Source organism: Falco rusticolus, chromosome 14 (assembly GCF_015220075.1).
Source record: "Falco rusticolus isolate bFalRus1 chromosome 14, bFalRus1.pri, whole genome shotgun sequence".
Classification (NCBI taxonomy): Eukaryota; Metazoa; Chordata; class Aves; order Falconiformes; family Falconidae; genus Falco; species Falco rusticolus.
The window spans coordinates 18,928,188-18,950,673 of record NC_051200.1 but is presented as its reverse complement, the minus strand read 5'-3'; the positions used below and the strand labels follow the sequence as shown (position 1 = coordinate 18,950,673).

Here is a 22,486-nt window from a genome sequence, read left to right as displayed (position 1 = left end):
GCTGCCTTTGGCCTTCTGTCTTTCTCTAAAAGTTCAGAATAGTCGTCTTGAATGAAGATTGAGGACAGTGTTGATCTAGTTTTTGACAGTTAACAAGATATAGTTATTATATACAATTGTATAACTTCTAATGGTTTAAGAAGTAATGATTAATAGACTGTCTTAATTTCATAGTACTTTGTATCACAAGCAATGTTTCTGTAATGTTATTTAGCACAGTATTCTTTCCCTTCCCTAATTCTTTGAGAAATCACTGTATTCTGTCAACTGATCGATCTGCAAGTCTAATTTCATGTATTGGGTGGGCTGAGCCCCACAGCACCCCCACAGCGCTGTGCTTGTACCGGTGGCTGCAGAGGTGGTGATACACACCAGGGGTTTGGCTGCTGCTGAGCCCTGCTTGCACAGCACCAAGGCTGCTCCTCCAACCTGCCCCCTCCCCCACTGGTAGGCTGGCGGGGGGCAGGATCTTGGGAGGGGACACAGCCAGGCCGGCTGACCCAAAGTGACCGGTGGGATATTCCATAGTGTGTGATGTCTGCTCAGATATAAAAGAGGAGGGAGGAGGAAGGGGGGGCATTTGTTATTTATATGACATTTGTCTTCTGGAGCAACCAGTATGCGTACCAAAGCCTGCTTTCCGGGAAGTGGCCGAACATCACCTGCTGATGTGAAGTAGAGAACAACATCTTTTGTTTTCCTTTGCTTCTGTCCATGCATGACTTCTTGCTGTTGCTGCTTCACCTTGACCCACAAGTTTGGGATTTTTTTCCTTCTCTTATTTTCTCCCTCCCTGTTTTGCCAAGGAGGGGAGTGATGGAGCAGCTTGGTGGGTACCTGGCATCTAGCCAAGGTCAACCCACCACAATTCATAAGATGTTGCGAGACATCATGACAACAGACCATGCCACTGTTATGAGCATGAACCAGAAGCTGGACTTTTTTCCTATTCCTTTTGACAATGTTCAGGTAGTCATTACCCTATGGATTTAAGTAAATACTGTGATACTGCAATATATATGTCTAGAGGCAAGTTACATGTAGGCTTCAGGTGCAGTTTGTTACATGCAGTCCTGTCCATAATACTAGAAGCTCTTCTAGCTTGTCACACTAAGTGTCCATGTGTCATTGGTTATGTATTCTTTAATTTACTTAAATGTTACATTTTTAAAAAAACTTTCTAATTTTTTTATTTACATGACAGCCTAAAACATCTCCGAAAAGGACATTTGGATCCATTACAAACGATCAGGTAAATATGTAGTAGGGAGTGTTAAGCAAGAATACTAGTTTAATTATTTCAGAGACTACTGTGTGCATGAATCAGCTGAAAAGAATGTTTTGAAAATTGAATAAGGTAACAGAGTTGCTTATTGCCCTGATAAAGAATTCTCCGATTGGGCCAGAGCCTCTTAAAGCTAATCCTGGCTTCTCAGGTGGCATAACCTTGTTTTGCCTCAAATAGGTTACATTTCTTACACTGTCTTTTTACATTAAAAGAAGTCAACCTTTTTAATTTTGCACTCCTTTCCTTCTGTAGTGGTGTAGATAGTAGCACAGCAGATCGTTTCACCATTAAAATGACTGACTGGTAAAAATATACTATATAAATATTAGCTATGTATTATGCTTTTCTTATAGACTCATACCTTTCCTACTGTAAACAAAACCTTCATATCACTGGGATAATGTGGTGACTGAAGTACAGTTCAGTCCGATGAACAGGCTGACCCTAATGGAAATTTTCACTTCACTGAGGTTTTAATGATGATAGAGCCATTTACTTCAACATGAAGAATTTAATCCTGATGATTTTTCTTCATCTTTCTCTGAGGATTTTTAGCTCTCAATTTCTTTGCTTATGGGGGAGAGTGTTAGATATTTATATTCTTAAAAATATGTTTCTTGAATGTTTCATCATTATTTGTTTTGAGTGTTTAGAATAGGAGAACTGTCCATTCTTAAAAAATGCATTTGGTAAAATGCAGCATAATGTCATACCTAAACGTACCCTTAAACAACATGAAATGGGCTTGTTTGAATTAGGAGAAAGTATAACTTCTTATAATTTTTTTTTGGTGTGGTTTCAAAAGATGTATAAACCTGTAATGAACACCAAGAAATACTCTCGGATAATATTTTCCAAGTAAAATATTGTAAAATATTTTTTTTGTAAATATTGAGTAAAATAGAAAATTACTCAAGGGATAGTAATTAAATTGGAAGAGATCTTTGCTTTCTTTTCTGTTTCTCTAGTAGTTTGGTGCAAGTGATGGGGAACTGAAGCTCTTGTATTTTATAGCAAACTTGTATGCTATAATGAAAAATACCTTTCTCATACTTGTAGTTAAAGAAAAGCAGAAATGGATATGCATATGTATAACTGCATGTATTCAAAGTCTGTATGAAGTGTTTGTTGTAGTTGTGGGATCTAATGACAGAATAATCAGTGCCCATCTGCCAACTTGTGTACAAATAAGAAGTAAAAGATAGCTGACAGTGGTTGGTTTTTTTTTTTTTTTTTTTTTTTCTTCTCTAGCTTCTGTTACTTTTTTTCCTGGAAATGTGTATTAAAGCATAAAATATTTAATTAATCATTTCTCAGTAATTATGAAATTTATTGCAAATAAGTTCTAGCCAGATTGAAGATGAAGAGGAAACTCGCACTCCGCCATCATGAAGAGATCAGCATAGAATTACCATTCTAAAATGTAACCTAATTGGTTCAAAATTTATGTCTTGATTTAGAAACAATTTGCAAGACTTATATTTTTATATGCCTTCTGCTAAAGAATCCAAAGCGGGATTTGTTTTATTGTTTCATAGTGTGTTTCAGTTCACTTTAGACTGTACCTAGTTGCAACTTTATGTTAGAAATACTGTGCATGTGGCACGGTAATTTTTGACATGTGGATAAATAGTTCTTTTCCATGAAATAAATGATTACTTATGAAGGGTCAGATTTTGGCTTTGAGAAAACAAATCAATAAAAGGGTACAGCCTTACACAGAAGTAGACACATAAATGCATTCACTTAATGGGGGGTAGTAGGATACAGTGAATACAGATCTTTCACAAGTAATGAGAAATAAGGAACCTTGCACTCCGGGAAAATTTCCTTTCCCTTTGGTCTGAAGTGTCTCAAATCAGTTTAGAACACATATACAATTACATGAGTAAAGGTGAAAGACAAGAGCAATAAACAGAAAGAGCCGGGCTGGAGGCAGTTGTTTATTATTACAAGTATCATACATAAAAAGAAAATCCTAGTCAGCATCTTTATTGATGCCGCCTTTTTCTGGTCATCCTACACATTTGGCTTTAGTGATCTGCATTCTAGCTCTGCCCTTCTGGAATTTATGGCTGGAAAATTGTCTTTATAGCCTTTCTTCCTCTGAAGGGTGAGAGATGTGGTGAGATAAGAGAGTAACAGTGATATTTTTAACTCCTGCTTGGCTGAAGAGACAGCAGAATAGGAACCTAGTTCTAGATTCCAGTTTTTTATTTTGGGAGACTACTTTTTCAGCACTATTGTTTTAAAAGAAGCTGTGTTTGTGCAATAGATACAGCATTTCTTCACAATTGTAAGGACATCAGTTATTCAACAAACCCCATGGAAGAAAAAATAATCACTATTTTTAAATTGATCTCATAGTTCTGTGGTTTATTTTTTGTTGTTGTTAATGGAAGTAGATCTTTCTCACTGGGATTTTCACTAGAAATATAAAATATGTCTTGATGAAGAAAGGAGTAGTTTCAATGAGTTTTAAAATATATTTCTAATAAATTATTATGATTTAATTTTGTCTGTACCATCTAACACCTGACTTTTATAATAAGCCCCTCTTCAATCATGGTATTGTTTTTTTATGCTAATGAATTCAGATATGTCCAGAGTTGCTCCAAGAAAAGAGAAAGTCCTTTTATCTTGTTTTCTATGAAATTGAATATTGGTTTAGGTCTTCCAGTGTATGCATACTGTCTTGCCTTTGGATGTGGCTGAACTTCGGCTTCATTCCTCTTTTCCATGCTCATACAATAGAGAAGCCAAATTACATCTGTCCAGGAATTTAGTAACTTTGCAGTAAAAATAAAGTGTTTAACAAAACACTCTGCTGTCCCCTCCCTGCTCTCCATTTTTCTTAAGTATCCATTTCCTCCTGTGTTTGTTCTGAAGCTTTCTTTAAGCCTTGGAGCTTAAAGCAAAATTGGGTATTGCAAAATATAGGTAAATATATAAGTGTATATTCCTGTTTACAGTATATATATAAAATATATATTCCATGATAATTTCAGAATATTTAATGAGATGTTTTTTTATTTAAATACACTGTCTTCCTAAAGTATGCTCTTCTTGTGTCTTCCAGGGTCAAAATGTATTTGGTCTTGATATAACTGAGACACCTGAGGGAGATAAGTGGCCTCAACTGATTGTCCAACAGATCCTGGATAGGGAGCAGAAGGATACCTATGTGATGAAAATTAAAGTTGAAGATGGTGGAAGCCCTCCAAGATCTAGCACTGCCATCCTGCAAGTCACAGTGACTGATGTGAATGATAATCGCCCAGTCTTCAAAGAGAATGACATTGAAGTCAGTGTTCCAGAAAATGCTCCAGTGGGCACCTCTGTTTCCCAGCTCCATGCCACTGATGCGGACCTGGGCTCAAATGCACAGATCCACTTCTATTTCAGCAATCAGATCTCCAGTTTGGCCAAAAGGCTTTTTGCCATTGATAACACTACTGGCCTCATCACTATAAGAGAACCTCTAGACAGGGAGGAATCTCCTGTACACAAGCTAACTGTTTTGGCCAGTGATGGCAGTTCAACTCCATCAAGAGCAACAGTGACTGTTAATGTCACAGATATTAATGACAATGTCCCATCAATAGACACGAGATACATCATCAATCCGGTGAACGGGACAGTGCTTTTGTCTGAGAAGGCTCCCCTTAATACCAAAATTGCGTTGATAACTGTAATGGACAAGGATGCTGATCTGAATGGGAAAGTTACATGTTTTACAGATCATGATGTTCCTTTTAGGCTAAAGCCAGTGTTTGATAATCAGTTTCTCCTGGAGACAGCCACCTTTCTTGATTATGAAGCCACACGAGAATATGCCATTAAAATAGTGGCTTCAGATTCAGGGAAACCTCCCTTAAACCAGTCTGCGATGCTCCTGATCAAAATTAAAGATGAAAATGACAATGCCCCAGTTTTTACACAGCCCATCATAGGACTTTCCATCCCTGAAAACAATGCTCCTGGTACTCAGCTGACCAAGATAAGTGCAACAGATGCTGACAGCGGGCGCAATGCTGAGATCAGCTATATCCTGGGTTCTGATGCGCCCCCTATTTTTAACCTTGACCGCCGTACAGGCATTCTGACAGCAGTGAGAAAGCTGGACCGAGAAAAGCAAGACAGGTACTCCTTCACTGTGCTGGCTAAGGATAATGGGATGCCACCCTTGCAGACCAATGCTACTGTCACAGTGTCAGTCCTGGATCAGAATGATAACAGCCCTGCTTTCACACATAACGAATATAATTTCTATGTGCCAGAGAACTTACCTATGTATGGCACAGTGGGGCTGATCACAGTTACAGATGCTGACTCAGGAGAGAATGCTGCAGTCACTCTCTCTATATTAAATGGTAGAGATAATTTCATTATAGATCCACTTACTGGTGTAATAAGACCCAATATTACCTTCGATAGGGAACAGCAGGGGTCATACACTTTCCAGGTGAAAGCTGTGGATGGAGGAAGACTGCAGCGTTCCTCAACTGCCAAAGTGACCATCAATGTTGTTGATGTAAATGACAACAGGCCTGTTTTTGTTATTCCTTCATCTAATTATTCATATGAGTTGGTTCCAACATCAGCCAGTCCAGGATCTGTAGTTACTAAAGTCTTTGCAGTTGACAATGACACAGGAATGAATGCAGAGCTCCGCTATAGCATCATAGGTGGGAACTCAAGGGGCTTATTTACAATTGACCAATTAACAGGCAATATTACTTTGAAAGAGAAGGTAATTACATCAGATCATGGCTTGCACAGACTGGTGATAAAAGTCAATGACCTTGGACAGCCGGAGTCTCTTTATACTATAGCTCTTGTGCATTTGTTTGTGAATGAGACTGTTACCAACGGTTCCTATATACAAGAGCTAGTGCGCAGGAATATGGAAACTCCAGTTGGCCAGAATATTGGGGATGGTGAGATAACCCCGCAAACCAATGATTATGTTAAGATCATCATTGCCATTATTGCAGGCACTATGACAGTTATTCTTGTAATTTTTGTTACTGCTTTAGTACGGTGCCGCCAGACACCTAGGCACAAGGTTGTCCAAAAAAACAAGCAGAGTGGTGAATGGGTTTCTCCAAACCAAGAGAATAGGCAGATCAAGAAGAAGAAGAAGAAGAAGAAACGTTCTCCAAAAAGTCTCCTTCTCAACTTTGTGACCATTGAAGAATCCAAGCCTGATGATCCCAGCCACGAGCACATAAATGGCACTTTAGACATTCCTGTAGAGCTGGAAGAACAGACTATGGGAAAATATAACTGGGCCACCACACCAACCACATTTAAGCCTGATAGCCCAGATTTAGCAAAGCACTACAAGTCAGCTTCTCCACAGCCTACCTTTCAAATTAAACCTGAGACTCCTGTACCCCCCAAGAAGCACCATGTCATTCAGGAGCTGCCTCTAGATAACACCTTTGTGGTGGGCTGTGACTCACTTTCCAAGTGCTCATCAAGCAGCTCGGACCCTTACAGTGTTTCTGAATGCAGCTGTCAAGGAGGCTTCAAGACCCCAGGCCCCATACACACCAGACAGGTAATGGACATTTTAATGTGCTCTCTTTTTCCTTCCTTTCTTTGCCATTCCTATAACTCTAGCTCTAAGCACTGCAAAATGGCTTTTTTTGCAAGGTTTAAAAGTTTGAAAGTTCATGTTTGGTGGAGGCCTTGAAACGTAAACAATTTGAGATGTGTCAGTGTTAAGGGAGAAAAATAAAAGAAAATTACTCATGACTAAGGAAATTGAGCAGTGAGTTATTGCATCGATGGGTGTTACTGACTGCAGGTGGCAGTGTGGCACTTCCTGCATTACTGCAGTACCTGCTGCAGCTCTGAAAGGCAGAAGGGGGTTATGGTACTGTCCTCTGTAGTATTGTATGCTCAAGAACTGAAGTAATCTAGGCCAGGTGGAAAGCAATAAAGCTTTGCAGGATCTGATAAGTGGTTCTTAATATTAATGGAGTCTGGAATTGCAGCCTTCATTTGGGCATAGCTTTACTTCAAGGTCTCTCAAAAGCAGGCAAGGATTTTCCTCAGAGTTTCAGTGCCATTTCCAGACTAGAAGCATATTGGACTACTTAAATCTGGTGGAATGATATAGTCGACAGGCAAAGTTACGGGAAAGGTAGAAGCATCGGTATAATTGCTCTTGCTTATTTGCTGCTCTGCCTGATAAACCAGGTATTTATTAGCTTCTTACAAATTCAGTACAGCAAAGGAAATGTCTAAAGAATCCTCAGCTTAAAATTAAAAATAAATTGAGAACAAAAGTACCTTTTGTTCTTCAGGACACTACAGAAAGGCTTTAAGTCACTGCAAATTGAATCTAATGTCTGTACATGTTCTGGACAGTTTCATTATTAATAAAGCTTTGCTGTTTGTCTGTTTACTTCACAAATATCACAGTTTTCTGTGAAAATCGTTTTCTAGTTAAGTTTTAATAGCTCAAGGAATTAATAATTAAAGTAATAAATATAGCAGGAGAGTTTTTATATTATTGATAATATATTTTAATACTATTACTTGGGAACAAATCCTCAATATGACTAAGTCTGTTAGACTTTTTGCTCCAGCTGAGGTTTAACTTTTTTTTTGGGGGGGGGGGGCGGGGGGAGGGCTTTGTTTTATTACCACTACAGTGATACAAAACGTGCCTAAAGAAATCTGCTCATTCAAAGTAGTCACCATAGTTTTGAAAATTGCAGAATGGGTTGTTTATTTTATTCTGTTTTATTCCCCTTACCAACATAAAACTATGTAGTAGCCTATATCACTGGGCTTTATAAAACTTCCATCTTTTTCTGAAATGCCTGAACAGAAAACTTGAAGGCAAAAAAAGAAAATAATTTCTTATTTTAAGACCTAACAGCACTGAAAAATATATAGATTTTTGAGATTTGTGTGTTTTTATTAAGGGTATTTAAATGTGTTAATTTAAATCATGTATTAGAAAAGCTTCTTATGAATTTATTCATCTGTTTGAACTCTCATAACTCTGAGGAAGATGGTGCTGTTTTCAGCATTTCTGTAGGCCTGATCTAAGTGATTTTTTCAATTGAAATCTGGTATAATTCATCTGAGCCAAAAATGTTTTTCCATTGTCTGCTCAAATACATGTTTTCATGCAGTAATGCTGCTAACAAAGAAAGCAAGCTCATGACTCTTTAGGTTTTTACTAACATAGTTCTTCCATCCAGAGGGGCTTTTAAAGTCGAATGGAAAGCAGTTTTCTTCTGCAGAAGCTGGTTGGGGAAAAGAACATTTTCTTTTATCTGTACCTTAAAGGTCAATGACAGGGGCTTCCTATCCGGAAGAGCAGAATAGAACTGGGTTTATCTTAATACTCATTACCTAATATTAGCTTATCGTCATATAGCTGTACTTGAAATTATATTTTTGTGATGCACTGAATACATCAGAATGAGATTAATATTGCTATTTGTATTGATTTTGTTAAATCTACAGCTGTCCTTCTTTTAGGTATATTTTTTCTGTATGAAAGTGACCACATTGTTGGAGTAAGTGTAACTACTACCAGTGGCCCTTTACACTAATTTGGAAACAACATTTACCTTTAAACACATTAATTTACATTTTTATTACTTAAATAAAATATAATTAACTTAATGCTTTTAATTACATAAATTGGGCAAGAAACACTGTTAAGAGTTAAATCCTTTGTGTTGACTATGATCACAAAGGCAGAATTGTATTTCATGATAAGTAAAACCAAGCAAAATATTTCCTAAACCTCAATGGATCTTTTAAAATGTCAGTCTTACTCCAAATGTGGCTTTGTATGTTGTAGTCTGTATATTTTTATCTCCTGTGGGAATATAGAAGGTGACTCAGGACAGACTAATTTAGAGTTGTCACTGTTAGCTGGTAAAGAAATGTAACAAGCGAAAACAAGCTTCTGCCACAGTGCATCAGATGCTGTGCTGTCCCACCATCCTCCAGCCCTGGAGACCAACAGGATGTTTGTGGTTAGTGATGCATTTGTGTTGTGTGCTTCCTGAATTTTTGGAACACTGTAGGACAGCCTGAAGAATTGAAGGATAAGAAGTTCAGTTAAAAAGGGAGATATGTTAGATTGAAAAATGAAAATAAGTTGTTTAATTTGAGAACAGATATTTCACTTTATTAGTAACAATTACTGTAATGTGTCCCTTTTAGAAGCCAAAAGCTCTCTGAAGGAGACTAAAGAAGATTACATTCACTGTGAAGTTATCTCTTCAGTTTCTAATGGATGCCGATATTAATAGGCCACACATCTCAACTTAGTTTTTAGTTTTGTCCATGAAGACTTTCTGTGCTGATATTTATAATAATATTGAGTTAAAGCTAAAAATACATGTTTTCTTTTGAAGTTCTAAATTTTATGTGTGTCTGAATGGTATTGATTCGGGTCTTTAAAGAAAGGAAATTATGTCTTTCCTTTACTGCTAAATTTGTCTAAGTGACCTATAGAATGACAGAAAGTCGTAACAGTTGTACTCAGAAAGCATGCAATAGAAGATGGAAGGTTTTTCTACTAAAAACCCAAAATATCTCTTTAGTGGTCATGTGGGCAAATAAATACATCAATGCAGCAGCTGAAATTTTTGTAAAGAAGGAACTGGAGAGTCCTGAAGCAACTGAGGACACATTGAGTCATGAACTACAGGATGTTGTCAAGGGAAAAGTGTGGTCCTAATGTAATGTCCCCTAAGAGAGAGGTCAAGCTTCTGTTGTATGTGAGAAAGGGCAAAGGAGAGAGATATTAATATTATTTTGAAGTTACACAGTAGGAATGAATAAATACCTAGTGACAGTAGACCTTCAAAATAGCCTGCTTTCTGTTGAGATTTACTGGGGAGAATTCTTTTAAAGAAGTTCTACCAAGTTATAAATTGTGAAGGGACTTCTTATTCATAATGTTTTTCAAACTAGGATATTTGGAGGCTCATAAAATCAAACTGACTTACACTGTCATCAGATTGTCACTGTTCTGGTAGTTGTTGGCCTCCTAGGAAGATGCATTTGTTTGGTAGAAAAACATACAGCACATTGTAACTTTATTTGTCTGCAAGCTTTGTAAAAGCTCGAGGTCTTCTGACATTTACCTTAGCGAGGAGCAGACTATGTGAAGTGTTCCATACTGACACAAATTTTCTAATTCTTTTTGTGTTTGCGTTGGAATAATGAAAAGAATTGAGAGATTTTCCAGTCCAGTTTTCATGTAGTACATATCTTCAAAATCTGAAATCTTCACTTAAGTACTTTAAACAACATTCAAACAATTCAAATGCTTGTTTAGTTAGCAACCTGTCTGTGCAAAACATGCATCATTATGAAGTACCATGTGGCAGCGTGGTTCAAAGAAGATACTGCCACAATGGTTCATTAGAACTTCCTGTGGTTTCTTCTCCTTCTTGTCCTTTTATTTTAATTAATGCTAATTCAGACATTCTTTTAATCTGAAAACAGTATAAAGCATACTATAGGAATAGTAGAAATCATTGAAAATAAATACCCGGGCACTCAGAAGGGTCCTGTGACCTTTTGTATTGTCATTTTAAACTTTAACTTAAGAACAAGGCTTTTCTGACTTTGAGTTATTGAAGAAGTGTGAGTGTTCATGAAAGCAGCACCTCTTCCACTGATAGAAGGTGCAATCATGGTCTGCATCTATGATTGCATGCTGTTTGGTGGTTCTCCCTGCTTCACAGTGGGCTGTGGTCTATATGTTAGTTTAGCTCCACTGCTAGTACACTATACCATGTTTGGGAAGTTGAGTGAGTGAACAGGTATGCAGATGGATTTTTCTCATATTTACTAACACAATTGCTCATGAGTTGATTTCAGTTGCATGGATTCTATCATCTGTGAACATACCTGTACATATAAACAGAAATTTCAGATGACACAGTGATCTCTGCTGAACTTGTTTTTTAGAAACTGATTAGAGGTAGACATTATATTCCTTACCAAAATGTGAATGGGAAATAGACCTCATTTAAAATACATTACGTTTTGAGGCTCTACGGTCTCGATTCTATGATTCTGTTAGTGACTGCTTAGACCTGCTTACAGTTACGGTATGTTTGGTTTTCTGTTTCTGATTAAAAATGTGGTAAAATGTTATTACAACTTCCTACTCAGTGAGAACAATGTGCTTAGTATGAATTGAAAGAATATTTTACTGTTACTGAAACTAATAGCTCTGAAAACTCACCTGTTAAGTAAATCTTTAGCTGCAGGATTTATTGTTTTGTTTAATAATAGTGAGACTAGTGTGTTTAATCTAGTATGTTGTAAACATCAGTAGGCACTGTTGATGCTTCTGGTATGTAAAAGGGTATAGAGGTGACATTGGTACTTTGCATTGACAGATACAGGGTTGTTTACACTTAAAGAACATTTTTTTCTAAATATCAGCTAAACAGCTATTGGTGTAAGCCCTTTCTAAAATCCATTGTAAAATTGGTTAGTGGGATTCTAAATATTCTTGTTATTTTCTCTTAATTTTCTGGCTGGTAATTTTGCTGGTAGATCTGATATGCTGCCATGTATATACAGTTAAGAAAAAAAACCTGAAATTGCATCTGGAGAAAACATTTCTAACTGAAGGCTAAGTGTACATCTGTGACTTGGAAGTTAGTGAGCAGTTACTTAAATGTGCAGTAATGGTGGTCAAGAAAATGCTTTTTCTCTGTGGAACACTTTGAAGAAAAACTTCAGAATTGTTCTTTTTATGTATTCACAGGGAAAGCATGGGGGAAGTTATTAGGAAAGTGCTCCCCTTGCCTCATTGTAGAAGACAAAAACGGAGCAAATGGGAAGAAAAGAAAAAAGAGAGTATATGTGAGGAAAAATTTGAAAGATTTTGAATACCACATTTAGATTAAAAACCAATTCAGAGAAAAAAAACAACCCAACAAAACGGTGCCCGCCCCTCTTAAAAAGTAGTTGACTGGGTTTGTACCGAAGTTGGTAGATGAAGTTCTGGCATTAATAACTAGGTGATTTTTATGCAAGCTAGAATGATGCCCAACTCTCTCTCCAATAGCAGTATATCTTGGGGTCATAGCAGCAAAACTTTCCCTGAACATTAAGTGCATTTCACTTTAAATTTTACAGTGGGATAACTGAAAAGTTTACGGTCTTCTCCTTGTGACCCACCTTTGTTTTTTTTTAAAATTAGCATTGCCAACAATGAAGTCTGATTTCACCGCGGTTTAATTTTCACACATCTATCTTTTCCTATTTTCTCCCAGAAGGTATTGCACTCAATAAGCTGCAGTTGATAGCAATTTCCTAACCAGTGAGTGGCTAGTGTCTTGGTGACTGTGGTACTGATAGTGCTTTCTTTCCTTTTAAATAATTGATTGGAATTTCTGTGAATTTTTAGGACTCTTAATTCTGATAAATATAGATTAAAGATGCAAAACACATCTTCAAATAAAATATTTTATGCTGTTAGGAATGATGCTCTTGAATGAAGTCTGTTAAAACCATTTAGAACATGTTCTAGGTAGTACGGTAGCCTTCTGATAGGTATAATCTTGCAATAGCACTTGGGGTTTCAAGCTGATAAAGAAAAAAAAGTAAGAAACCTAGAATAACATACATAGAAACCATTTCTTTGGCTCCTGTTTCAGTACTTTTGCTATGTGTATATAGATGTGTGCAGATCTTTGCATGTGTATAGAAACCTGAAAACACACACACATCAGAAACGGTTGATTACTCTAGAACTGCTGTAGTTCAGTACGTCTCAAACCATACAGTAATTGACATGGTAGAAATTTGGAAACAAACTTTACAGTATATGGGGAAAATATGCAGGAAAGGGCTTTTCTCATGCTGTTTCTCTGTTTGCCAGCTCTGAACGTCATCGCATCTGATGTTATATACTGAAGTCGTACGTGTACACAATGATGTTAAGCCAGCAAACATGAAAACAAGGAAATAGCACGAGAAAGCCCTTTGTCCTGTCTCTGATTGCCGAAGAAATTTATCGTCTGATCTCCAGAGGGGTTTGGAAGTGACGATGAACTGTTCAAGCTGCCCTACTGAAAGGTATCAAGGGCAAGAATTTTTTAAAAAGAAAAGACAAAGAAATTTTAGTACATTGTGCTATAGTGTTCTATAACGTAGTTTTGCTAAGAAAAAAGTAATGTGACCCATCCTTCTTCACAGTTGGTGATCATGGTAAATCTATTTTGCTTGTAATCATCTTCTTGTCCCAGATTTTTTTTCTTATTTATTTTAGTTGAAAGAATTAGGATTTTTTTTTTTATAAATATATTAAAAGGGAGCAATAAATTTTATTCATACATTAAAAAGAGAATGTAAAGTTCTTTATACTCCCTGCATTTAAAAGAAAAACAAATAAATTGTCACTTATAGCACCATTATACGTGTTAAGAAATAAGTGTTATTTATATCTATTCCGTAATATTTTTAATGATGATATTGCTGCCATGGATCATAAATAGAATTGAGCAAATCATTGCTTTCTTATTTTATAGACACAATAGTAGTAGTGAAAAATGAGTACTTCCTGCTTTCTTATCCACAACACTTTGTAATAAGTGATCACCTTTTAAAGTAACTGAAAAGTATTCACTTTTAAAAATAAAATAAAATTTAATTTGCGTTTTGCTTGCTGAAGTCTAGGTAATGTCTGTATTACAGGTGCCATACATTTCACCTTTTGAGGTACTTATTGTAATTTTTAAAAAAATAAAAGTCATAAATCCAGTAGCTTTGCTTTCAGTGTGATAGACTAGGAAATTACTTACCTAATTTTTCACTGTTAGCCAACGCATAGGGAAAAAAATGGCCAACTGTTGGTTTTTTGGTTTTTTTTTTTCCCCAGATTATTTTGCTGTGGTTAACTTTTTTTAAAACTATTGGTTTTTTACATTATATTTCATTATTTAGCATGGCTGATTTAAAAAGATAAAATTTTAGTATCATCGCTTTGTTTGCAGGTTGGTTACAAGTTCTTGTATATTGCCTCACATTTTAGGGAGTAATGCTTAATATGTATCATCTACAATATTAGAATTTCATATGCAATGTAAAATCTCTTAGGAAGCAAAGGAGTATAAAGAACCCTGTTTTCTGCACTTATATGAAGACATGTATATTAGTTTGCTAGAATAAAATGAAATACAGACACTGCTTTTAACTGGGATGTATACAGTATATATAACTTTCTTTTAAAGAAAAAGTTATTAATGATTCATGAATTAGACTTCAACATGGAATTCTTACACATTACTGTATGTTTGATGTAAAGATATTTATAGACCTGTACTTAATAATCAAGTTGCCTCAGTTCTTGGACTGCAGAATGTCTACCATAACTGTTGCCTATAGTTTGCTCCACATTTGCTATCTGGCTCTTTTAAAAATGTGTATTTGGCTATTTGATCTGTAAAATAAATTCTATTAATAATGAAGTATGCATTGTAATTTAGCATATTGTATTGCATAATTATAGCTATGACTGTTACAGAAGATTTTTAATTTCTGATAATGAAATAATTTTCTTGGGAGGAAGTTTATGTATCTGTAAGACAGTTTTGCTATTCCTGTTTATCATACCCTTGCAGCATTTATGCTTCAAACTACAACCCTAACACTGTCAGTGATTAGACATACAGTAATGATATTGATTCACTCAGTGCACCAATTCAACCAGTTGCTTTGGGTTGACAGTTCATTCCAAACATAGTGAGGAATTTATTCAAGTACTATTGTTTAGTGTAGCAAAGATTGGCCCTGCCAGTTGCTGTTACAATTGTTTGCTTAGGTGCTTTGTAGGTGGGTAATGGCAAACATTCAAAGGTACTTGTTAAGAGTAATCACCCTTTGGTCTGGCAGTTGTTTGTCAGGAAGATGATAGGATTTCACAGGATTTCTGTTTTTTCTTTTTTTTTTTTTTTTTTTTTAATGATTCCTCGGATTTCTGTTCTTACATAATTAGGTTGGATTTCCTTGATGAGAAAACTCCTATGCATAATATTAATGCTTCATTAAGAAAAACACCAAATAATTTCAATGTTTACATGGAAACTATCTTTTTTTATTTTTTTTTTCCTTAATCAAGGCGTACTGAGTTGAGATACTGGACAAGGTTAATCTAAACTCAAGCATGTAACTTCCTTACCTCAAATAAACATAGTTGCCCTCAGTTTTTCTTGTGGTAGTGAAAAGGCATAGATATACTATAGCAGGTTATTTTGGTTTTAGGACTCCATGCCCTCTAGAGGTGCCTACTTTCTTACACTTGAGTATGAAGAGAACCTTTGATGAGTACCTTTCTAGTTCAGATGTGCCGCTTATGTGGTTGCAGAGAAAAGTATTTTTCATGAGACTCCTAGTTCTTTTGCTTTTAACCTAGCTGAAGGTCTACCTTTTTCCTAGTATTTCACTGATAATGTAATTCTAGTCTATCAATAAATAAATCTAAAAGAATCTAGGGTGATTTTAAACTTTGAAGAAGTTACATGCATGAAATAAAAGGTGCATCAAATGGCTTGATTATTGGTCCAAATCAGTAACCTCTCTCTTATAGTTCTCTCATGAGTCAGCACAGCCAAATAAGATAACTCTCCAAATGCACTAAGGGAGAAGCCAGAAAATTCTGAAGTGGTTCGGTTTTATGTGTTTTCTGTTTTGATTTTTGTTTTCTTTTTAAAAAAATGATACTTAGTTGTAATTCTTTTATAGACTGGCATAAGATTGTTCAGAGAGCTCATTTCCTTCTGATGGTTAAATGGGTTCATGAAAGCTTAATATGTGCTGACCAAATAGGTATGTGTGCTGAATATAAATTTCTACACTTTTCAGTGATATGAATGCTAAATGAAGGCCAGTCAAAAATATCTCTATTTAGTTTTGGTTTGATTTTTTTTAATATAAAATCAGTATTAATATCCTGAGTCAAAGCTAGGAGTTCATGTGTCAAAACCGACTCTCAAATATTTTCATGTACAGAAGTACTGTTTTCTGACTACATTGAAGTCAGAGTTCACTAAAAGTAAAAATCACTGAGTTGACCAAATGCTGCTTTTGAAGTTGAAAACTCATGACATTTTCTTTGGAAATATCAGTCAAACTTCATAAGTTATTTTATTGTACTTTAGACGAAATTATTATTGCTCACTATCATGTCAGTAATTTTCTCAAGAGATTCTTCCTTTTATCTGATGCACATTGCCACCCCTGTCACCAGTGCAGGCAGGTCTGTGTCTGTAAAGTCCTAGAGTTCAGTTTTGGTTAGTTACATTGCTGCATGTAGCTCAGCAAAAAGAATAGTTCTTTATTTGTTGCCAGTTTTACAGAGTAAATTAATGGCATTGCTGCTTTTAGCTTTACAATGCCAGCAGCCAAAGATGGCTCTCAGATTTGCTTTTCTGCATCCTGTGTCATGGTGTCAAGGCCTGGATTTCATATGGATGTGGGTCTACCAAAGCTCAATGGCACTCTATCTTAAACGTGCCCTGATATCGAGTGAGTCACTCCAGGGAAGAGCTATGGCACACAATCTGCAGTTTGCGTGAAAGCTGCCTATCATATCAGAAAATGTATTGGACTTTGGACGACTTAAATACTTCTGAATTTGAGTGGAGGCCTGCTGAAGGGCAGTAGAGTACTGTCAGGAACAAAGCTGGTTTGTGATGTCAATGGAATTATTTTTTTAACATAAACTGTAATGCTGCAGGGTTTTTTTTGTTACACATTTTCAGTGATTTCTCATTTTACCATAACACAGATATTTATGGTATATCCTGGTCTTAGGTATTATTTGTAAAATCTTTTAAACAAATATTTTTAATATATATTTTTGATTTCATATTGAATTACTGAGCACTGTTTCTTTTATGTCTTATGTATCTATTTCTAAAATAAATTTTGTTTGGAGATTATATTTGTATACATTCTGGAGAAGCACTGTTTTTAAGTATACCTCTGGTCTGCTTAATGCATGCACACCATCAAATCTATACCTATGCTGATACTTCTTAGAGTGATTAGGAGCTATAATTATTAAAGTAACTTTACTACAAATAAAATACCATAAAGCTTATGAGTAATCTATCTGAAGAAATATGTTCCTTTCAAAACCTTATACTCCTTAGCAGTACTTTTCTTTTGTCTACATTTTCTTCAAAGAAGTCTGGTCTAAGCAGGAATTCTGAGCTGCACATCTAACAATGTTTACATGTATGTGTGAGTTTATACAGTATTTAAAGCCAGAGAGAGAGATAGATAGTGCTCTTAGATATATATAGAGAGATATCTGTGTTTGTAAAGAAAAAGCATGAGGATGTATATATACATTTATCACATACTCAATTAGCAAAGTTTATAGGCAGTATATATTACATAGAACACAGCTGTAGGTATGTGCCTGTCTCGGTACCCAGTGTGTCTTGCTATGAAAGATAGCCAAGCTCTAAGTTTTCACTTTATCACATTATTTTGAGATTTGGAAAGGTTGGTCTTCCCTTTTGAGAATGTACTGGCTTCTCACTATATTAGAAAGTGACTGTTGATAACACGAAGGTTAGGATACAATATTTTAAGTACAGTTTTGAATTTCAGTTCTTTTTCTTTCACTATTTCACTTTTCCTCATGCCCATACTGTCTCCCACTGTTCTAAAATACTAATTTGTTTCTATTGCATAGACTCATTCTCTTAAATGTTGCTACTGAAAATGTCATGAAAATGACATTTCTGTATTTCCTCCAAATTATGAGCCTCTGCTTATTTCATAAATAGACACATGTAAATCAAATTCAGTTATTTACATTCATACAGATGGATATTAAGTGTATTATATGGAATATTTCAGGGGTGCTACTGACATTCTGCAATCTTTTAAATAGGTTATATTCCATTGTATTTATTCTGTTTCTCGTCTCTATGGAAGGTGTTCATTAAATTAAATCACTTATTTCCAATAAAAACTGAATGATGATATCAAAGATACGAGGTTTGATTTCCCATCACTAAATTACAGCTAAAAATTATGAGCTGAATTTCAGTCTGTTCTGTCAGCCTAATTTTCATCCTTTCTCTGCTAAGAGATGATGGTTATGACTGTCAGATGGAAGAACTGCCCTCTGCTTATGTTCTCTGCTTTCTTCTGGGCTGTGATGTTGTTTGACTTTGTTCTTGATGTGATCACTGCAGTATGACATGAAATTTGAATCTGAGACATTTCCTCAAAAGAATTTCCTCCTTTTTATTGTCTAGGCAGTACAAAAACCTTCCCTTTTATCTGTGTGCATCAATAGCAAACAAGTTGCAGGCATATAGACACACTGACACTAATACAGATCTGAAAGACTCCAGTCATAGACTTTCCCAAACAAAAATACTTTTTCTAGATCCATATCTAAACCATCTACGGGCAGATAATATCTTTCCTTGTTCCTCTCTTCTATGAAAAATAAAAACAACGGGACAAATTCTGGTCTTAGCCAGACAATAGTGCACATGTGTTTCAGATAAGCAAATGACCCACAGACAAAAGTATTTCAAACAGGTGAATGGAATTCGGAACCTCCTTTCCTTTGAAGTTCTAGACTATTTGGATAATTGGAAATACTCAGGAAAACACATGCCTCGCATGACTTAGACATATTTTATTTGGATAAGCAATTCAGGAAAGAAAAAAATCCTTATTCTAACTCTCTGATGGTTATTTTGTATTAAATGTCAGTATGAATATTTTAAATTTCAAAATATAAATTAATTAAAATTAAATACAAAATAATAGCTCAATACTTTCTGATAGAAGTGAGACTCATAAAACAGCTTCCTATAAAACAAGTTTAAATCTGAATAATTTGTTGTTTTTAGACAATTATGTTATTATGTGGTGTTCCAAAGTTTCCATCTATTTGGGGGCGCACCATTGATGGAGTTCTACTAAAAGATCTGATGTTAAGAGGACATTTTGGCTTATATACATATGGTATAGTGGTTTTCTTTTTTGAGGTATGAACTCTCAAATTATTATTTTCAAATCTGTTGGTGGATAGGGTGATTTGTGTGATCTTAATTGCTAAGATACAGGAAAGCTCCTTGAAGTATTTGAAAGAAAGGAGTACAACAGTAGTATTCATTCTTGCCCCCCAGTTAAATGGAAAATATGTGCTTCAGCTACTCAGTGATGTTTATCTTATGTCATTATCTATCGACCAGAGTTACCAGGGTCTGCATAGACAAGGTCATAATCATGTGCAGAAACTAGGTGGTTTTAGGATAGAAAGGGATGAGAGGAAAGAAGGTTTTGTTAATGTATAATTTTTATTGTAGTGAAATAGCTCTATGAAAAAATCTGAAGTGCCACATTAGAAATCTTTGTGGATGTAGTTCTGAGTCACATTCTGACAAGCTTTCTTAAATGGACTGCTGTGGATTTATTATTATGAGTAAAAGTAGCAGAATGTTGCCTACTAACTTTGAATGTATGGGAACACATGGATGTGTGTTCATATCTGAGCTGAAAAGTCTGATTCATATTGGCTTTATCGTAATTGTAAGGTATCTTATTTATATTGTTGACTGACTTTTATTGAGTGTTAGAAATTTTCTTTTCCTCCCTTTGAAAACTAATAGATTTTCAACTGGAAGTGAAAAGGAAATGCAACTTAGACTTGAAAAGCATATGGTAGAATTTTCTTCGCTCTTTTAACTGGAGGAAACTATTTAAATTCTTAAGGATGGTACAGCAAGTTTACTGTATGATACACCTTTTTTTCCATTTTTAAACTTACCTGAGGTAAAATTATCGGTTTTGTATAAATATAAACTGTCTTCTAGCTTTGTTGCATTTTTTTCCTTGAAATATATTTAAAAAATAAAACAAGCAGGTACTTTTGCTTGCAAATATCCAGTTATTACAAGTATGTAAACGTATAGGTACAGATATTTAGAATTATACACTGTGAAAACAGAAGCATTTTCACCTTCTACTTTCTGTTTTCAAAAGCATGAGGTTTAGGTGGGGGGGTTACCAAGACACTATCTGATGCAAGCCTACCACTGAATCACAGCAAAGCTGGGAAAGTGCTTTTCTATTTTGACTAAGTGTATTTGTAAACAAAACTTCAAGAAGGGAGGAAAACATTGGATTATGTTCTCAAGCTTAGCAGAAAGGAGGCAGTAACTTCTACAGCCTGCTGAGATGTTGATTGCTATTGATTTCAAAGTTAGAAGCCAAAACCACTACGATTTATAGAAGAAATATTTCTCCCAAATCCTGTTAACCTCAGAACTCAGTAAGAGCTGCAACTAAGAGCTGCTGCCACTTGTAAAGGTATGCCTGGTATTACTATTATTAGCAGCAGTGATCAGCATTGTTGTATTTGCTGTTCTGCAGTGCATGCTGAGTCAGCTTGGTCTATAATATATTTTTTTAACTAAATGGGAACAATGGATTTACTGAAAACCTACAAGAAAATCCTTTTTTCCTCCCTTAAAATAGCGGTAAGCTGCTCTTCCAAATACAGATATCTAGTACTTTTCAGAAGTACGTCCCATTAGACACATCGGTGTAATATAATAGCTTCTGTTTGATTCTTTATTCTTCACGCTAAGTATTTACCTTTTAAACTCTTATTTTATACATGATAGGGCTGTAGAAGCTTATAAATAGATATAAATGCAAAAAGAATGTAATTTCCTAATACTTTTTTAAATTCTTATTTTCTCTGTAAAGGGAGTATTGTAAGATATTTCTTGCTGTTCAGTAGCATGCCTGAATGCATTCTTGAATGGCCTGAATTAGATTCTTACTTTAATCTAGAAAAATGACATTGTGACTAATTAAAAAACATGGATAAACAGATTGTTCCATGTATAAGTAAACACCAATCATCAAACCTACTCATTCTGAAAACATTGGGCTTTGATGATTCCTTCAAACTTACTAACTGAAAGTTAATAACTTCTAAGTATGTAATGAATACATTTTAAGAAAGTAGTAATGTTCTTTGGCTGTTACATGGACAAAGTTGTGAAGTAATACCTGATAAGTGATCTTTGCTGATTCGATTCCCTTTCTTCATGAGAATTATTGTAGGACCATGTCTGTGTATTATTCCTTTGGCCAGGTTCCTAACTTATGTCATATCCTGTTCATCAAATACTATTTTTGTTCTCTCATGGCTTAAAAAAATACTTGTGTGGTGTAACACCATGAGATTCTTGCTTTCTGGTCTCTAATATACAGTTTAGGATTGTCTTGTGTATGTTTTCCTATTTTTATATTAATATTTTGAAACTATGGTGGGGTTTTTTTGTGTAACAGTCCAGACATATGTAAGTTTTTGCACTTGGTGTTGTCTCAGCTTGATATTTGACAAAAGCACTGTAATAATAACCAAAGGAATTAATATCAGATATGTCTCCTTTGACAGTATGTTATAACCATTTGGGATATGTTGGTGGGTTATGGAATATACATCTATTCGTTATATCAGAGTACCTGAAGATTGAAGATCATGGAATCATTGAACAGATCAGGTTCAGAGGGACCTGTGGAAGTTACCTAGTCCAGTCACAGTGCTTAAAATTAAGTTAATTTATATCAGTTTGCTCTGGACCTTTTTTCAGTCTACTTGTAAGTATCTTTAAGGGTGAAGATTCCAAAACCTTTCTGAATCACTAGTTCCTATTTGACTACCCCATAGTGAGAAGTTTTTCCATGCCTTAATTGGAATTTCAGTTATGTTCAGTTTCTATTGAAAGAGCATGAATGTACTTTACAGACTGATACAAAGAACTTGAGTACCAGCAAAACTTTTTTCTGCAGTCTTAGACAAAATCCAGCAAAGCCTGTTTTGAACAGAAGTCATTAAAGCAGATCAGAGTCATTCAGTTTCTTTTGGTCATATCTCTTTGCTTCTTTGAAAATGTGTGCATTGTGTCCTAGACAGCATGTATGCTCAGTCGTACTTGGAGTGACTGTGTTGTGAGCTCCCAAACAAGAAGCTGGTTCCCTGGCTTTGCAGTTGAAAAGGTCATGGTGAGATAAAGTGAAAATTTTCAGTCAGCTTTCGTGAGCCCCTTGCATGGGTGGTCTGTTTTTATTCATTCATGCTTTCCTATCTTGAAAATCGCTTTATTTTTGAATGAGAAAACTGCTTCACAT

General features: G+C 35.4%; 1 protein-coding gene across 3 annotated transcripts in view; it reads left to right on the top strand.

Annotated features, from left to right (window-relative positions):
• PCDH11X (protocadherin 11 X-linked) overlaps positions 1-22,486 on the top strand; it is a 508,247-nt gene that overhangs the window by 73,092 nt on the left and 412,669 nt on the right. Inside the window, exons 3-5 of one of the 3 annotated variants that reach the window (XM_037408487.1) lie at positions 1,205-1,252; positions 4,368-6,854; positions 13,185-14,130. In XM_037408487.1, the coding sequence (XP_037264384.1) occupies positions 1,205-1,252; positions 4,368-6,854; positions 13,185-13,190 (2,541 nt within the window). In that variant the 3' untranslated portion in view covers positions 13,191-14,130. Of the gene's footprint in view, positions 1-1,204; positions 1,253-4,367; positions 6,855-13,184; positions 14,131-22,486 lie in introns of those variants that run through there. The other 2 variants (XM_037408485.1, XM_037408486.1) reach the window with 2 other exon arrangements.